Here is a 16,772-nt window from a genome sequence, read left to right as displayed (position 1 = left end):
TTAAAAACATCACAAGCAAATAATACATTTGACAATAGTTCAAAGCTAACAGGAGAAGGCCTTCCTAAATCAAAAGGTTTTTAGGCCCGTCCTGAAAGAGTCCAGGGTCTGTGCTGCCCTGAGGTGTTCAGGAAGGCTCTTCCACAGGCGTGGTGCGGCCGCGCAGCAGGCACGGTCCCCCCACGGTGCGGAGCTTGGTTTTGGGGACTCGGAGAAGCAGCCTGCTTGCCGACCTGAGGGTGCGGGTGGAGGTTTGTGGAGAGATGAGTTCTTGTAGGTAGGGGGGGGCATGTCCGTTTATGCATTTGTGAGTGTGAGGATTTTGTAGTCAACCCTGAAGGAGACGGGGAGGCAGTGCAATGCGAACAGAGTAGGAGTGATGTGTTCGTACTTCCGTACTCTCAGCAGGATCCTGGCGGCGCTGTTCTGGATGTACTGCAGTTTCTGGATGGTTTTGGCATTATTTGAATAGTTCTGCATATTGGGGTCAATACAAAGTCTTGGAATTACATAATTTGGGTATGACTGGAAAGCTGAGATTCGTGTGGTTTCAATGAGCCCAATTGTATTGATGTGTGATGATGTTAGTCCCCATAGTAGCCATCTCATTGTAGTGAGTGAAACTTGACCTCACTGTATAAAACCACATATTGTTTTTTAGTTCGTAAATTGTGTCTTACATGTTTCTGCAGTATGTGTGTTGAGCCTGTACTTTAGCAATACGTTCATGTAAATCTGTGGTCTATATTGCCATAGTAATTTTTTTTATTTTTGACATGTAAATTGGAAGGAGGCGGGCCCTTCAAGTGTGGTCACGCAGGGGCACCAGTCTGTATTAATCCGGGCCTGACTGTAGGCCTATGTCACCTCATTTTTTATGAATAATTATGAGAGGGGTGCCCTTTTTTTTCACTTGAGCACCTGCCCCCCAAAATGTCTGTGCACGCCACTGTTGATGAGTGGTAATTGCAGGTGAGATCCAAACAGTGTTGCATTATGGGACAGTACTCTTGTTTGCTAGCTTGTTATCCTACAAGAGTCCTCGGGAACCTACAGTAACCTATCAGAGTGAGTCTATTGTGTTAGCTCCGCCCACCCTGTGAACCTACAGTAACCTATCAGAGTGAGTCTATTGTGTTAGCTCCGCCCACCCTGTGAACCTACAGTAACCTACAGAGTGAGTCTATTGTGTTAGCTCTGCCCACCCTGTGAACCTACAGTAACCTACACAGTGAGTCTATTGTGTTAGCTCCGCCCACCCTGTGAACCTACAGTAACCTACAGAGTGAGTCTATTGTGTTAGCTCCGCCCACCCTGTGAACCTACAGTAACCTACAGAGTGAGTCTATTGTGTTAGCTCCGCCCACCCTGTGTCACCACAGACACCAAGTTCATAAATGCTGCAATACTGAAAATGCAAAGACTGTCATCAATGGGCCATAGGCTCAATCACCAGTGTCTCTCGAGACAGACTTCCTAGATTGCCATTGTGTTAACTCACTATCAGATAGATAGTGAGTTAACAGACATTTATTTACATGAAAATCTTTGAGATTATCATTTTGAAGCCCATGCCACACCAATCAAACATTCTCCAACAACTGCCAACAGGAATGTTGTCAGTTGTTGGATAATATTTTATCGGTGTGACATGGGCAAAGACACAGACAAGGATTGAACATGTCAAATATGACCAAACATCCCCAAACAAGGACAGACAGCCAGGGCACACAGCAAACAAACATCTGTGTCTGTCCATGTTTGTTGGAGAATGTTTAATTGGTGTGCTTTGGGCTTTACACATTAAGTGATGTAATATGTGGCCTAATTATTATGATTAAAAGCCAGCACAAGTTCATAGCAGCCTTCTCCAAAATAACTGAAGTCAAGATTTTGAAAACAAAAACAGCCAAACGATCACTCTGTGAATCCAAAGACCTATTCACCATTATTTGTTGCAGGTCAATCAGCTGTAGTTTAGATTGTCACTCAATGATGGTGTGAACGTCCTTTTGGAACTCTGAAGAACTGGTCTCCACTGACTTCAGTAGTTTTGGAGAAGGCAGCTCTGGAGTTGTGCTGGTGACCTCCCTGTGTGTTGTATGGGCAAACTTCACCTGTTTTGGGACTTGGACTTGAGACTCGTACTCAAAGACTTGACCTTGAGCTCAAAGACTTGAGACTTGACTTGGACTTGCAAAAAATGACTTGTGAGCATCTCTGCCTGCCTGGTCTCAACTGGCACTGGAGGAAAGAGCATTTTCATTTTTGGGTGAACTATTCCTTTGATTCAAATCATTGGATATTTTGGCTTTAGTTACTAAAGCTGACAGGATGCGGTTGTTTTTGTTCCTTTATGTGTCTGATAGCTGTATTCAGGCTGTGGCCCTGATGTCCAGCTCCATCAGAGCATTTCCATCACCTAGGAATGCACCATATATATCAAACCGATCAATTATCGCCCGATAATGGGAAATGTATCTTTATCGGCTATTATCATATTGGCTATATATAGCTGATATATATCGGCTATAATAATATACAAAACGAGTGTCTGTCTGTGTGTGTCTCTCTGCTTGTGTGCGTACCTGCTCGTCTCTTTTCTCATGGAGAGAAAAGGGGTGGAGTGCTGCTCCGGTGAGTTCCGGCAGCATGATTCAATCCCTGGTCCTCTGCGACCCTCCAGAAGTATGGAGAGATATATGTGTCTTTATTGTGTGACTGAAACAGAAGCAGTATATTGTATTTCTACTCGCTGGCAGACACACATTAGATTAGTCCAGGGGTGTCAATCTCCTTAGTTCACGGGCCACATGCGACCCAATCCGGTCTCTTATATGCACTAAATACAACAATAGGCTACATGCACAACTTCTTTACTTCCTGAAATTACTACAGCTTCTTTATTTCCTGTCCTACACTATTGGATGAACTGATTAATCTGAGCCCTGTACTACGAAACTAGTTTAACAGATCCGCGATAAGTCCCTTTGATCTGGTTTGACTGAACAGGATCAAAGCTATCTAGTTAACTGATACTACGACGCTGGTTTTTTACTAGGTAAGTGGACCTGGGATCTGCCTGTGCACGCGCACGTTTTTCGCTCGTGCACAGGCGCGCGTCCACGCGAAAGAGGTGCGCAAGCCAATCACATTATGAACAGCTGAGTTTATCCACGCCCACACACATTTCCACACCCATTTCCTCGTTCAATGAAGCGCAGTGCATGATCAGAGTTTTAGCGGATATTTAATGTATCCGCGATTTAATGTCAGAATGAAAATCCGCGTTGGATAGTCTGCTGAAGGGCTGTCTAAGGCAGCAGCTTGTATTCACATCAGTCATTTGATTTACTTTGATCAGCGATTGATACAGCTGCATTGATACAGGCAGCAGCAACACATGTAAATGTGTAATCTCAGTCTATACATTTCCACAATCTGTAAGCCTATTTAGACCATAGATTTAGAAACGCATGCTCAATGAATAATGATCTCTATCACTCATGTGTGTGGTTGCACTGATCGAATAATTCATATATAAAATAGCCTAGTATAAAGCCTAATAGCCTACTATAAAAGAGAAAACTGCTGGGGCTATCCATATTTATCCCATATCTATATTATATGTATAGGCTTTTCTGGCATGTAGGAGAATATCACCCTCACTCCATTTGAGGGTCCATTCATGATATGCGCCGCGGTGATTAATAGTGATCATATTTCTCCACGCATCGTTGAGCTGTTAAGACATAAAGTGGTAAGTAGGCTTAATTTAATTATGTAGCCTACAGAGCCACAAATGTTTTTCTTGTTATATTCTCAGTTGACTGCAATCTATTTTTCATATGGCGATCTTATATGAACGGTGAGTGACTCCAGAGAGCCGATTATATGGGTCTGTCATGGATTTTGATCTTATCCTCTGAAGCTAACCTGGTCGCGACCAGGTTAGCTTTGCAGCGTCAGTTGCCATGGTGATTGAAAGTTAACTTGCTTTGTAGTACGGCTAAACCAGGTTTAAACTCAAACTTACTCGGATAAGGCATTAAACTAGCTTCGTAGTACAGGGCACAGGTGTGCCTGATCATTGTTGTGACTGCAGCACACCTGACATTAATCAGTTCATCCAATAGTGATGACAGGAAATAAAGAAGCTGTACTAATTTCAGGAAGTAGTGGAGTTGTGCATGTAGCCCATTGGCAATTGGTGACACGTTTAGGCTACTACTCATAAAAACGGATGGCAAGGATAAGAAAGTCCTCTGTTCAGTAATATGAGGAAAACACTGAAGAACACATTTTCACATAGGCCTATCAAACACATGATCAAGTCTACTGTCTGTGACTGTGCATTACAATTGACAGCTAGACAGTTTTAACTTGACAACAATAACAACCGTCACAACCCACCTGAATATCCGGGTTACTTCCTGTATACATAGCTGAGCGCAGGCTGATATTCGGCTCATATTAAATGTTAACGTTAGGCCGTGTCTCCGACAGACACGTTAACAAGGTAGCCTATTTCGGTCTTTATGTCTTGTAGTAGTTGTTGTTGTTGTTGTTGTTGTTGTTGTTGTTGTTGTTGTTGATGATAGTTGCCATAACAACCACCCCTGTCGGAAAGACGTGCTCACGCTGGGTAGGAAGCGTTGTTGTCCCGGAGGCGATATTTTTTTTCGGATGATGGTGAAGGCATAACCCGCCCCTCTCTGCCTCTGATTGGCCTAGCGTCAAACTTCCATCCAAACACATTCGCTTGGCTATCCTGCATTACATCTCTTTCTACAGTCTGTGGTCAGACCGTCAGACTCAGTGGGTCAGACAGACATACAGCAGTTACGCTTGCTAGCCTGCATGAAAGACGCCAGTGTGTTTATGTTTTTAATATAGTCATATCTATCTATCTATCTATCTATCTATCTATCTATCTATCTATCTATCTATCTATCTATCTATCTATCTATGGTTTATAACGCTGCCACTAATCACAGGGAGAGAGGGCCAGGGGCGGGTTATGCCTTCGCCATCATCCGAAAAAAAGATCGCTTCCGGTCAGCTAGCTAGCTAGCTAATGTTAGCTGCTGGTTGGTTGGCTAACTAGCGAATGTTAGCCGTTAGGGGAGGAAGTCCATATATGGTCCATCCGGTCATGGGACGCAGGGCATAACGTCATCTCAGGATAACGCGATTGGCTGGCTCAGATCTGTTCAAATCTGAGCCAGCCAATCACGTTGTCCTGCGCCGTTTGGCACCGTGTATAAAAGGCGACCGCTGACGGTGGTGGGTGGGGGGAACAAGAGGAGATGGGAGAGGGGGAGAGGAGAAGGGCAACCAGAGGAGGGGAGAGGAGAGAGGGGGAGAGGGGAGAAGGGGAGAGGAGAAGAACCAGAGGAGGGGAGGGGAGAGGGGCAACCAGAGGAGGGGAGAGGAGAGAGGGGGAGAGGGGAGAAGAGGAGAGGATGGGAGAGGGGAGGAAGAGAGGAGGGGAGGGAGGGGGAGAGGAGAGAGGGGGAGAGGAGGGGGAGAGGGGGAGGATGGGAGAGGAGAGGAGAGGGGAGGAAGGGAGAGGGGAGAGGAGAGGGGGAGGATGGGAGAGGAGGGGAGGAAGGTGGAGAGGAGAGAGGGGGAGAGGAGGGGAGGAAGGGGGAGAGGAGAGAGGAGAGGAGAAAGGGGGAGAGGAGAAGGGGAGAGGAGGAGGATGGGAGAGGAGAGGGGGAGAGGAGAGGAGGGGAGAGAGGGGGAGAAGAGGAGAGGGGGAGAGGAGAAGAGGGGAGGAGAGGAGAAGAGGAGAGGGAGAGGAGAGGAGGAGAGGAGGAGAGGGGAGCGGCGCTGGGCACAGATACCCAGGCCAGCCACCCCAACCTCCAGGCTGCCACCACCCAGGCTAAGTGCCCCTCTGCTGGGCAGACACCCAGGGCAGCCACAATATGGATGTTTTCAAGATTATTGAGCACTGTCGATTTTATTATTCAAGTGTATTCAATGCCTCTCCCCCCCGATTGAGTAGCCTACCCATTTACTTGTAATCACCTCAAGGTGCTCAGCCAGGTTATGTCCCCTTCTCCCATTGGATGATGGAGACATCTGATGATGTGTAGGCTATATATAGATGGAGATAGGCCTATGTGCGGTCCATAACACTTGATGAAGATCTGCTGCCCGAAACGTCTGTTCATCCAATCAAATATATTCTCCAGATTGAGAAGGCGAGACAGTGTGCGAGAGGTTCTGTTCTACTGGTTGTATCTTCCACCTGTCACAAACCTGGGTGTGCAGAGACTTTATTCGCAATGTTATATTACAAAAGGTGTATGAAACCCATGACAAAAATATTATAATAATCTGTCAATGTTCCTTATGGATGGAATTATTATAGCAGAGTGAAAATAAATTACCTCTTTTGCTGGAGACCCCCCAGTGGCGTAGGGTAGTCATGAGGGGCCCCAGCGCAAAGCAATTCTGATGGGGCCCTACACGCTAGCATGCACACACACACACACTCTGCATAGGCTATATATATATTTATTGTGTTGGATTTTACAGTTGAATGAGTTACTGAGGCTATTGTATGGAGAAAATAGAGAGGTCATAGACTAGAGCAAGCTATCAGGGCATGGACAGCGCTCTGACACCTGATAAGTCAAAGTATTTACAGGAGCTGCCTCTTTCAATGTGGTTCTGAAATGACTGCTGACTTGAACATGTTTAATGTTGATTTTATGTAATAAAGCATTATCATTTTGTTATAGTTTGCTACTGACTATTTTACAAAAAAGGCATTGCAAATGGCACTACTTCAGATCTAATGTGTGGTGTTATTTGAACACAGGCGTATTTCTGGGGTGGTAATTTGAGTCATTTGCAAGGGTGTGTTCTCGGCTCAAAACGATGGAGAGCCTGCTCTGTAAAGGGGCCCCTCCTCTACCCCAGTGCAACCACACTGTCTGCACTGTCTACAGATCCTTTACAAAACATTAGAATATCATGGAAAAGTTAAGTTTTTTCCCCATAATTCCTTTCAAAAAGTGAAACTTTCATAGATTATAGATTCATTACACACAAAGTGAAATATTTCTAGCCTTAGTTTCATTTTTCATAATTTTGGCCTACAGCTCCAGAAAACCCCCAAAACAGTATTTCAAGAAATTAGAATAGTGTGACGAAAATCAGCAGTCAATAGTCTTTGCTTGACAATCCGCTGAAGCCCACGGTCATCCATGGTAGATATTCAAATTTTTTGGAAAGGATCTGTATACCTCTACACCCCTGAGACCCCGCCCCCCCACCCCAAGACAACAGAGAACCACTGGAGTAGATTTTTCAGCCAATCACACCCGCTCCCATATGACCTTTCTGTTCTATTGTTCAGGGTCCCTTTATGTTTCTGGACACTTGCTTTACTGCATGTTATGTTTCATGCTATACTGCCCCCTGGTGACTTCTTCTGGAATAAAGGATTTTTAAGCCTTGAGGTATATCGTCCAAGTCAACATTATCAAGGCGTTTAATACTTTGATGCTCTCCTGCTGTCACCAGGATCGCTGCAACACAGGATTAAAATATGTTTGTGCTTTGTGTCGTGTGGCCAGTGAGTGCAACTGAAATCATTATATGCCAATAAAATCTTCTGATCCAAGAAAAATGTTGAGATGTAATGTAATACTTGTGTATTCAATAAATCCAGTGGATTTTTATGACAAAAGGTTTGTGTCACTGGTCTGGTCGTGTTTCAGCTCTTCTGTCTGGATGAAGCAAGGCACTAACACGAAGGCTAGAGGTTCAATTCCCACTGGAGTCATCAATGCTTATTGAGAGTAAGTATAATGTGTAAACGTGTAGGTTAAGACAGTAAATTGCATATTGCTGTTGGGCAAAAGAAACATCTGCTAAATTAACATCTTCGAGAGGCAAAAATGCTTCCATTCTTATAATAAAATTGCCTAGGTGGACGGGCGGCGATGATCGATCGATACCACGACCGACAGCACACAGCACCCCACGTGGACCTTATAAAAAAAAATAAAAAAAATAATAAAAATAAAACCACAGCACCTTCAAAATGAGAGCAAAGAATCTTCCAAATAAAAGCTCAAAAACCATAAAAATTAAAGACCAAAACACACAGACCTAATAAAAGTCCCACAATGGGATTGGAGTCCCATCTTAAATTTCTTTTTTAGTTTTACAGAAACCTACCCAACACATTAATGACCATGTTCAATTGAAGTTGCAGTTTTGTGCTTTTTTTCCTCCAACAGCAGTGATGCATAACGTTGTAATAAATGTTCCGAGTCTTACAACAATAAAAACACAGAACAATCTCATCTTTCTTTAGAAAATAATTTAATATAAACATTTGAATCAAACATACAAAAACAACAGTTTTGAATTGAACTTTGATTCTCCTCTCCTTGCTAATACTCATGAATCATTTTGTATAATAGAATTTTGACCAAAAAAAGACAAAAATTGCACATGAGAACATGTTAGCGAGGTCCTGACTGTCTCGTACTTGACTACTAGTGAAATGCATTTAAAGGGCCTAACTTCCTTCCCCGTTGGTCGGCTGGCAGAGGACAGTCACAGCGTTCATCAGTCTCTGTGGCAGTCTCACAAAATACAAAGGCCAAATAGAATACTAGCAGGCAAGCCATGTTCCACATGGGCTTCAATTTTTCAGTTTGTTTTTGACCAGTTTAAACAAAATGGTGAAAATAAACGTCTCAGTCTCTTTCCCCGGGACAAAGAAAGACAAAGTAAGAGCTGTAGTTGCAGCATCACTACAGGGGGAAAACATCCTTTAAAACACACAAGGTATTAAAAACCACAGTGAGATGTCACGGTCCATCCCAACGCCAAGCCCCGGGGGGGGAAGGGGGAACAGAAGGTCAAATCAAATCCAAATGAAGAGGGAGAGTACGGGGGGGGAACACAACAGGGAACACGTAAAATTAAATACAGGGGGGAAAAGGCAAGACTGTGTCACTTAGCAGGGTCTATACTTACGTACGTGATGTAAGGTGATATAAGCGGGCCCAGACAGTTTTGGACATTCGAGGGACTTAATTGCGTCTCCATCGTTGAGCGTTCCTCACCTCCTGGCGCCTCCTGGCCTGCGAAGGCGGCGCTGCAGGTCCAGAACGGGGGAGACCCCCCCCCCCTTTTTTTCCTGGTTTCCCTAGGCAGTGGCCGTCTGATTAGTCTGGTCTGATTGGATAATCTAGCGCCAATCGGGTGCTTTTGGTTTTGGGTTCTATGACTTGTTGGAGAGAGGCTGGACCTGAAGCACGGTCGTGAGCGTCACTCATCCTCTCCCTGCGTTCTGCACGAGCCTAAATTTACGGGCTCACTTAGACTCACTCCCACCTCTCGACACTTGTCAACAAGTTTCCTCAGTTTATCTGTTTTACCTCCCTCAGCAGCTTCAAACAGCAGACGCTGGAAAAGGGGAGGGGGGGAGAGAGAGGGGGAGGGGGAGGGGAGAGGAAGCAGGTGAAACATGCGTGTAACACTGGTACAGAAACAAAGACCCCATTTACACCTGCTGCTCAAATGCCTTTTGGCTGATCGCATTACAACCGGATGGTGCTTTTGACCCAGGGTGGGACTTTCCTCAATTTAGGAGCAAGGCCATTTGGCCTTCGGCGTCACAATTAATTTTAGGACACAAGGTCACATGCCAGGACATAAAGGTCATTGCTCTATTGTCATCGTGAAGAGAGATCTTTCTGAAATGTGTTAAAATAAGCCGATGACACATCCTTTACATAGAGCAGCTACATTAAACTGAGACCACTGATGCTTTTAAAGCAGCTGACAGCAGCAGGTTGGTAGCAGCTAGCAGGGCACTGCCAAGGTGGCCTTAGGGATCTCAGGGCATCACGCCCAGTGGGAGGGGCAACGGAGGCCATGGCCTCCATGTAATTCCCACCCTAGCTTGACCACATTAACCTGATTACATACACCTGGGATTAATATGTCTGCAGTGTCCACACAGAGCTCTGTTCAGCTGTTTCCCACCGAGTGATGGGCGCATTGGCCTTTTTCACCTCAGCCATTTTGTGTCTAAAAGGCAGGAAGTGTCCAACAAAAGTAGTAGCGAGCTAAAACTCAGGTGCAAGGCACAAAATGGCCACTGGTGAAAAAGGCCCATTGGCTGCCTATGACCGCTGCTGTGCACAAACTCTGCTCCTCTGCGGGCTGTCCATTGCGTCGGCACGGTAATGGTCTTAGCTTTATGATTGAACGATGAGAGCAACCCAGACTCCTGTCTGACTGCAGAGTCCTACCCAACCCAAACTCCTGTCTGACTGCTTAGTCCTACCCAACCCAGACTCCTGTCTGACTGCAGAGTCCTACCCAACCCAGACTCCTGTCTGACTGCAGAGTCCTACTCAACCCAGACTCATGTCTGACTGCAGAGTCCTACCCAACCCAGACTCCTGTCTGACTGCAGAGTCCTACCCAACCCAGACTCCTGTCTGACTGCAAGAGTCCTACTCAACCCAGACTCATGTCTGACTGCAGAGTCCTACTCAACCCAGACTCCTGTCTGACTGCAGAGTCCTACTCAACCCAGACTCCTGTCTGACTGCAGAGTCCTACCCAACCCAGACTCCTGTCTGACTGCAGAGTCCTACTCAACCCAGACTCCTGTCTGACTGCAGAGTCCTACCCAACAAAGACTCCTGTCTGACTGCAGAGTCCTACCCAACCCAGACTCCTGTCTGACTGCAGAGTCCTACCCAACAAAGACTCCTGTCTGACTGCAGAGTCCTACCCAACCCAGACTCCTGTCTGACTGCAGAGTCCTACCCAACCCAGACTCCTGTCTGACTGCAGAGTCCTACCCAACAAAGACTCCTGTCTGACTGCAGAGTCCTACCCAACCCAGACTCCTGTCTGACTGCAGAGTCCTACCCAACAAAGACTCCTGTCTGACTGCAGAGTCCTACCCAACCCAGACTCCTGTCTGACTGCAGAGTCCTACCCAACAAAGACTCCTGTCTGACTGCAGAGTCCTACCCAACCCAGACTCCTGTCTGACTGCAGAGTCCTACCCAACCCAGACTCCTGTCTGACTGCAGAGTCCTACCCAACCCAGACTCCTGTCTGACTGCAGAGTCCTACCCAACAAAGACTCCTGTCTGACTGCAGAGTCCTACCCAACCCAGACTCCTGTCTGACTGCAGAGTCCTACCCATCCCAGACTCCTGTCTGACTGCAGAGTCCTACCCAACCCAGACTCCTGTCTGACTGCAGAGTCCTACCCAACAAAGACTCCTGTCTGACTGCAGAGTCCTACCCAACCCAGACTCCTGTCTGACTGCAGAGTCCTACTCAACCCAGACTCCTGTCTGACTGCAGAGTCCTACCCAACAAAGACTCCTGTGAAAACACAGCATGAGGGAAAAGGGACCATAGTAGGCCATAGTAGCCAGCACAAGATAAATATCTACATCTGGGGCTCAAATCTTCACAAGTGGTTAAGGACCGCCCCCTGAGACCAAAACAAAATGCGTGACAGACATGAATTGACCAACCCCGGACCTCCTTTGTTTGCGTGACGCAACTCGTAGAGCAGTACAATGCACCAATGCACGCAGAGAGCCGGAGTTCCGTAACAGCCCAGCCAATCAGACTTTACCGTATTTACGCCGAATTCCTCCGACAAAATGCGGAAATGCTGACTTGTGATTCAGACCCTCCGTTGCTGGGTCTGACCACGTGAGACCCGCCCGATATCACACTGAACTGTCAACTCGTTACACTCCAATTCCTTCTTCAACTGGGCGGAGTCAATTGTCCGGAGCCAGGCCAGCTCCACAGCATAGATCAGTGGAAAAACAGCGCTGACTGTTGTTGCATGAGGATTGAGAACACATTTTCATTTACACCTGTGTTCAATGTGGTCTAAATGCGTCCCTGACCACCTCCGGAGGTGGTTTGGCCGATTGGGCTGACAATTTATGATAATTGGTCGGGTCGGGCTGTGCAAAAAAATAAAAGAAAAAAAACATATCTTTACAGTACTCTAGATTGATACTCTATTCTCTCTCCTTCTCCTCCATGCTTACACATGCATGCACACACAGCCACACACACACAGCTTAGAATTCTGAGTTTCAGCCTGAGCCCGACAAGACCCGACCAAGCCTGACGGGCTTGGGCCGACAATTTTTGCTAATTGGTTGGGTCGGGCACCGGCTTACTTACTAGGGCCGGGTCGGGTTTGAATTTTCAGACCCGTTGAGAACTCTAATGTGGTCAAGCACGATCCATTTGCAAACGGATCACCCAAAACGCATTTTAGTGCCAGGTGTAAAGGGGGTCAAAAAGTCACATTTGTTTGGTATGTGTTATGTTATGTGTGTTATGTGGTATGTGTTGTTTGGTATGTATGTTATGTGACTGCATGTAATGAGTGTTAAGAGGAACTGAGGGGGCAAAATTACATCTTTCCAAAGGGCGGCACACAGTGGAAGGTTTTGGAGGGCTTGCTGATAGAGAAGTCGCACCTACAAAAACCAAAACAACAAAAGAAAAAAGGGGAGGGGCAGTGGGGGGAAAATAAACAAAACAGCAAAACGCCGAAGCAGTGTGTCAGTTTAGCGGAGGACAAGGACAGGAAAAAACAAAGATTGTGGAATGAAGTCAGAGGTTTTAGTCATGTCATCCTACAAATAGCCAGACTCTAAACCCAGCATACATTACATGATATACATACATTACACTTTGCTTTAATAGCCAGACTCTAAACCCAGCATACATTACACTTTGCTTTGTGAACAGTGACAAAAAGCCTGTAGGGGAAGAAATCAGAATCGACAAAATGAAATCAACATGATTATTATTCACAGTAGAAAATCTGCTTTTTATCATCTTAAAAATATAGCAAGAATTAGGGGATACATGTCCAGACAGGATCTAGAAAAACTAATTCACGCCTTCATTTATAGTAGGTTAGACTACTGCAATAGCCTTTTTTCTGGTCTCTCCAAAAAAGAACTTAGGCAACTTCAACTCATTCAGAATGCTGCTGCTAGAGTACTAACGAAGACTAAGAAAGCTGATCATATCACTCCAGTTCTTAAGTCCTTACATTGGTTGCCAGTGTGTCAGAGAATAGATTTTAAAATACTGTTATTAGTCTATAAATCACTCAATGGCCTAGGCCCAAAATACATAGCTGAATTGCTCCCACGCTACGAACCATCTAGAACTCTTAGGTCAACAGGGTCCAGCTTATTAACTGTCCCTAGGATCAAATCAAATCACGGGAAGGCTGCATTTACCCACTATGCTTCTGCTAGCTGGAACAAATTGCCTGAAGACCTCAGATCTGCCCCAACCTTACTTACTTTTAAAAATAGACTAAAGACTTTTATGTTTACCGTCGCCTTTAACTGCTGACAGCTACTATGCAAACCCAATGAGTCCTCTATAAGTTTTAGCTCTTTCTGCAACTGCTGCGCCTGCTGCCTATTGCACTTTTTTATACTCTTTTTTTTTTTAAAGTTTTGTTGTGATGCTTTTAAATGTCCATTTTATTTCTTCTTTTGGTTTATTTTCCTGTAATACACTTTTTATACTCTTTTTTTTAAGTTTTGTTGTGATGCTTTTAAATGTCCGTTTCACTCTCTTCTTTTATTTTATTTTCCTGTCAACCATTTTATGTGAAGCACTTTGAATTGCCTCTGTGTATGAAATGTGCTATACAAATAAACTTGACTTGACTTGACAGTTAGGTCAGGTGGGTAACGGCACTGACAGACGAGAAGTCGGGACAGTGCTGAACAGACAAGAGAAAACTATATCATAAATAATAATCATAATCATAATAAATAGGAGGTTCCTACCCTCTTGTTATATGCTTCTGGATGGGCAGTTTAGCAAGAACTAAAGTGTAACTCACAAAAAAAAATATATATAAAAAAAAACTAAACATGGGGCAGCAGCACAAAAAAAAAAGCAGGAGGACAACATGTAATTGTATTGAAGGCCAAATTAGGTTTTAGTAAAAGCAGTTTTCAGAGCTTCAAGCTGACCAACATGTTTCATAGGAAACCTCAAGATAGTAGCCGGATATTCAGACTAGTATAAGCCTGATATTCAGACTGAATGGCTGTTTATTCCCACTCCATCCTTCAGCCTGAGAACGCCTCCTAGTCACATCATTCAGCCTGAGATAGCCTCCTAGTCACATCATTCAGCCTGAGATAGCCTCCTAGTCACATCATTCAGCCTGAGAATACCTCCTAGTCACATCATTCAGCCTGACAATGCCTCCTAGTCATGACATCATTCAGCCTGAGAATACCTCCTAGTCACATCATTCAGCCTGATAATACCTCCTAGTCACATCATTCAGCCTGAGAATACCTCCCAGTCACATCATTCAGCCTGAGATAGCCTCCTAGTCACATCATTCAGCCTGAGAATACCTCCTAGTCACATCATTCAGCCTGACAATGCCTCCTAGTCACGACATCATTCAGCCTGAGAATACCTCCTAGTCACATCATTCAGCCTGACAATGCCTCCTAGTCATGACATCATTCAGCCTGAGAATACCTCCTAGTCACATCATTCAGCCTGAGAATACCTCCTAGTCACATCATTCAGCCTGAGATAGCCTCCTAGTCATGACATAATTCAGCCTGATATAGCCTCCTAGTCACATCATTCAGCCTGAGATAGCCTCCTAGTCACATCATTCAACCTGAGAATACCTCCTAGTCACATCATTCAGCCTGAGATAGCCTCCTAGTCACATCATTCAGCCTGAGAATACCTCCTAGTCACATCATTCAGCCTGAGATAGCCTCCTAGTCACATCATTCAGCCTGAGATAGCCTCCTAGTCACATCATTCAGTCTGAGAATACCTCCTAGTCACATCATTCAGCTTGAGATAGCCTCCTAGTCACATCATTCAGCCTGAGATAGCCTCCTAGTCACATCATTCAGCCTGAGAATACCTCCTAGTCACATCATTCAGCCTGAGACAGCCTCCTAGTCACATCATTCAGCCTGAGAATACCTCCTAGTCACATCATTCAGCCTGAGATAGCCTCCTAGTCACATCATTCAGCCTGAGATAGCCTCCTAGTCAGCCGTTTTCTGAGTGGAACCAATCACAAATAAACTGATGCATCTGTCGGCTCTGATTTTACTTCACCAAGAACGTTGGCTGATTTGGACAACAAATATTGTCTTCACAAAGACAATTTGTTGGTTAAAGAGTGTTGTGCAGGTTACATTTTTTATGAATTTACATTTTGGGCTCATGATTAGTATGAAAAATACCCCCAAAAAACAACTTTTTTTACAGGCCCCCAGGGCAGAAATATGGACAAGGGGGCATTCTAAATGGGCGTTCCAACAATGCTGGGCGTTATGGGGGGGAAATTCTGCTGGGATGCAAAGTCATGGAGAGTGAAAAAGGTGACAGATGCCAGGGCAGACAGATACCAGGGCAGACAGATACCAGGGCAGACAGATACCAGGGCAGACAGATACCAGGGCAGACAGAAAACCACTCAAAAATCATCCTATGTTCGGATAAAAAAAGGTGACTCGTTTGCATCTCTAGGCTGTTCCATTTCAGGAACAGTGAGTGCCCCCTGCAGTTCACAAAAACAAGTCTAGATGCAGCCATGTGTGACCCCCCCCCCCCCCCCCCCCATGCTATATACGGCTCCCAGGCGCCTCCCACTTATTAATGTAATGTGGTCTCCAACCTGCACCATGCTCTTTAAGGGGATTACAATGAATCCATTTCCCCAAAACACCAATGAAAAACTGTCGTACACTTCAGCCCCGCCCACAAAGGCACCGATCGGCTCGACTGTTTCTCAGAGCGAGGAGAAGCTGTTCTTGGGACAACACCAGACCCTGAATCACTGACAAAACCTGAAGAGTGGGAGTGTGGGGGGGGGGACTCTGGAGTCTGGAAGCAGGTTATCAAGATCGTGTCGACTCGTCCATTGCTGCCTTAATCTGCGCCTATCACTTTTTTAATGTCGACCATCGGAGCTCCACGCCCCCCCCATCCCCTCAGCCACGCCCCCCCCCCCCATCCCCGCCCCTCCCGTCAGCCACGCCCCTCCGACCCCCTCAGCCACGCCCCTCACATCCCCTCAGCCACGCCCCTCATATCCCCTCAGCCCCGCCCCTCATATCCCCTCAGCCTCGAACTCACCTCAGAGTGCTCCTTTAGCTCCCTCTCCACAGCTATCGCTCTGCCGGGAAACACAGCATGCACACACACACACACACACACACACACAGACACACAGACAGACATACACACACAACACACACAGACAGACACGCGCACACACAGACAGACACACAGACAGACACACACAACACACACACACACACACAGACACACAGCACACAAGCTGTCAGCAAATCTCCCAGAGCTTTGACCACCGTTTTAGGATTTTTTTTTTTTGTAAGATGTTTTTAAGCCCTTTGGATTTTGTACATTTCACCTGCACAATCTGTAAAAAAGAATCATCGTTCTGTGTTGTACCAATTACGTGCAAATTGATAAAAATGAAGAAAAAACGGACATCTTCATAAAGTCCCCTCTCCCCTCTTTCTGTTTCTGTTGGACTTACATTTTCCAGTTTGCCAAACATTTTGGAGCGCTACTGCTTAACATCCGGGCCTGGAATTTCAGATGTTCAATGTTTCCGTCCTGCCACTCTTGGTGCAGCAACCTGTACGGTACACAGCAACACTGACAGAGTGACA

General features: G+C 45.6%; 1 protein-coding gene across 1 annotated transcript in view; it reads right to left on the bottom strand.

The window, feature by feature from the left end:
• Nucleotides 1–8,403: 8,403 nt before the first annotated feature.
• zfc3h1 (zinc finger C3H1-type containing) overlaps nt 8,404–16,772 on the bottom strand; it is a gene marked incomplete at its 5' end in the record, with an annotated part of 57,312 nt that continues 48,943 nt past the window's right edge. The window contains 4 exons of the mRNA XM_083663072.1: nt 8,404–9,444; nt 12,462–12,524; nt 16,210–16,249; nt 16,637–16,738. Coding sequence (XP_083519198.1) covers nt 9,307–9,444; nt 12,462–12,524; nt 16,210–16,249; nt 16,637–16,738 — 343 coding nt within the window. The 3' untranslated portion in view covers nt 8,404–9,306. The remainder of the gene's footprint in view (nt 9,445–12,461; nt 12,525–16,209; nt 16,250–16,636; nt 16,739–16,772) is intronic.

The sequence above is a fragment of the Poromitra crassiceps genome (assembly GCF_964638095.1).
Source record: "Poromitra crassiceps genome assembly, chromosome: 30".
NCBI classification, from domain to species: domain Eukaryota; kingdom Metazoa; phylum Chordata; class Actinopteri; order Beryciformes; family Melamphaidae; genus Poromitra; species Poromitra crassiceps.
Note: the sequence above shows the minus strand (reverse complement) of the source record. Positions and strands in the feature narration are given on the sequence as shown.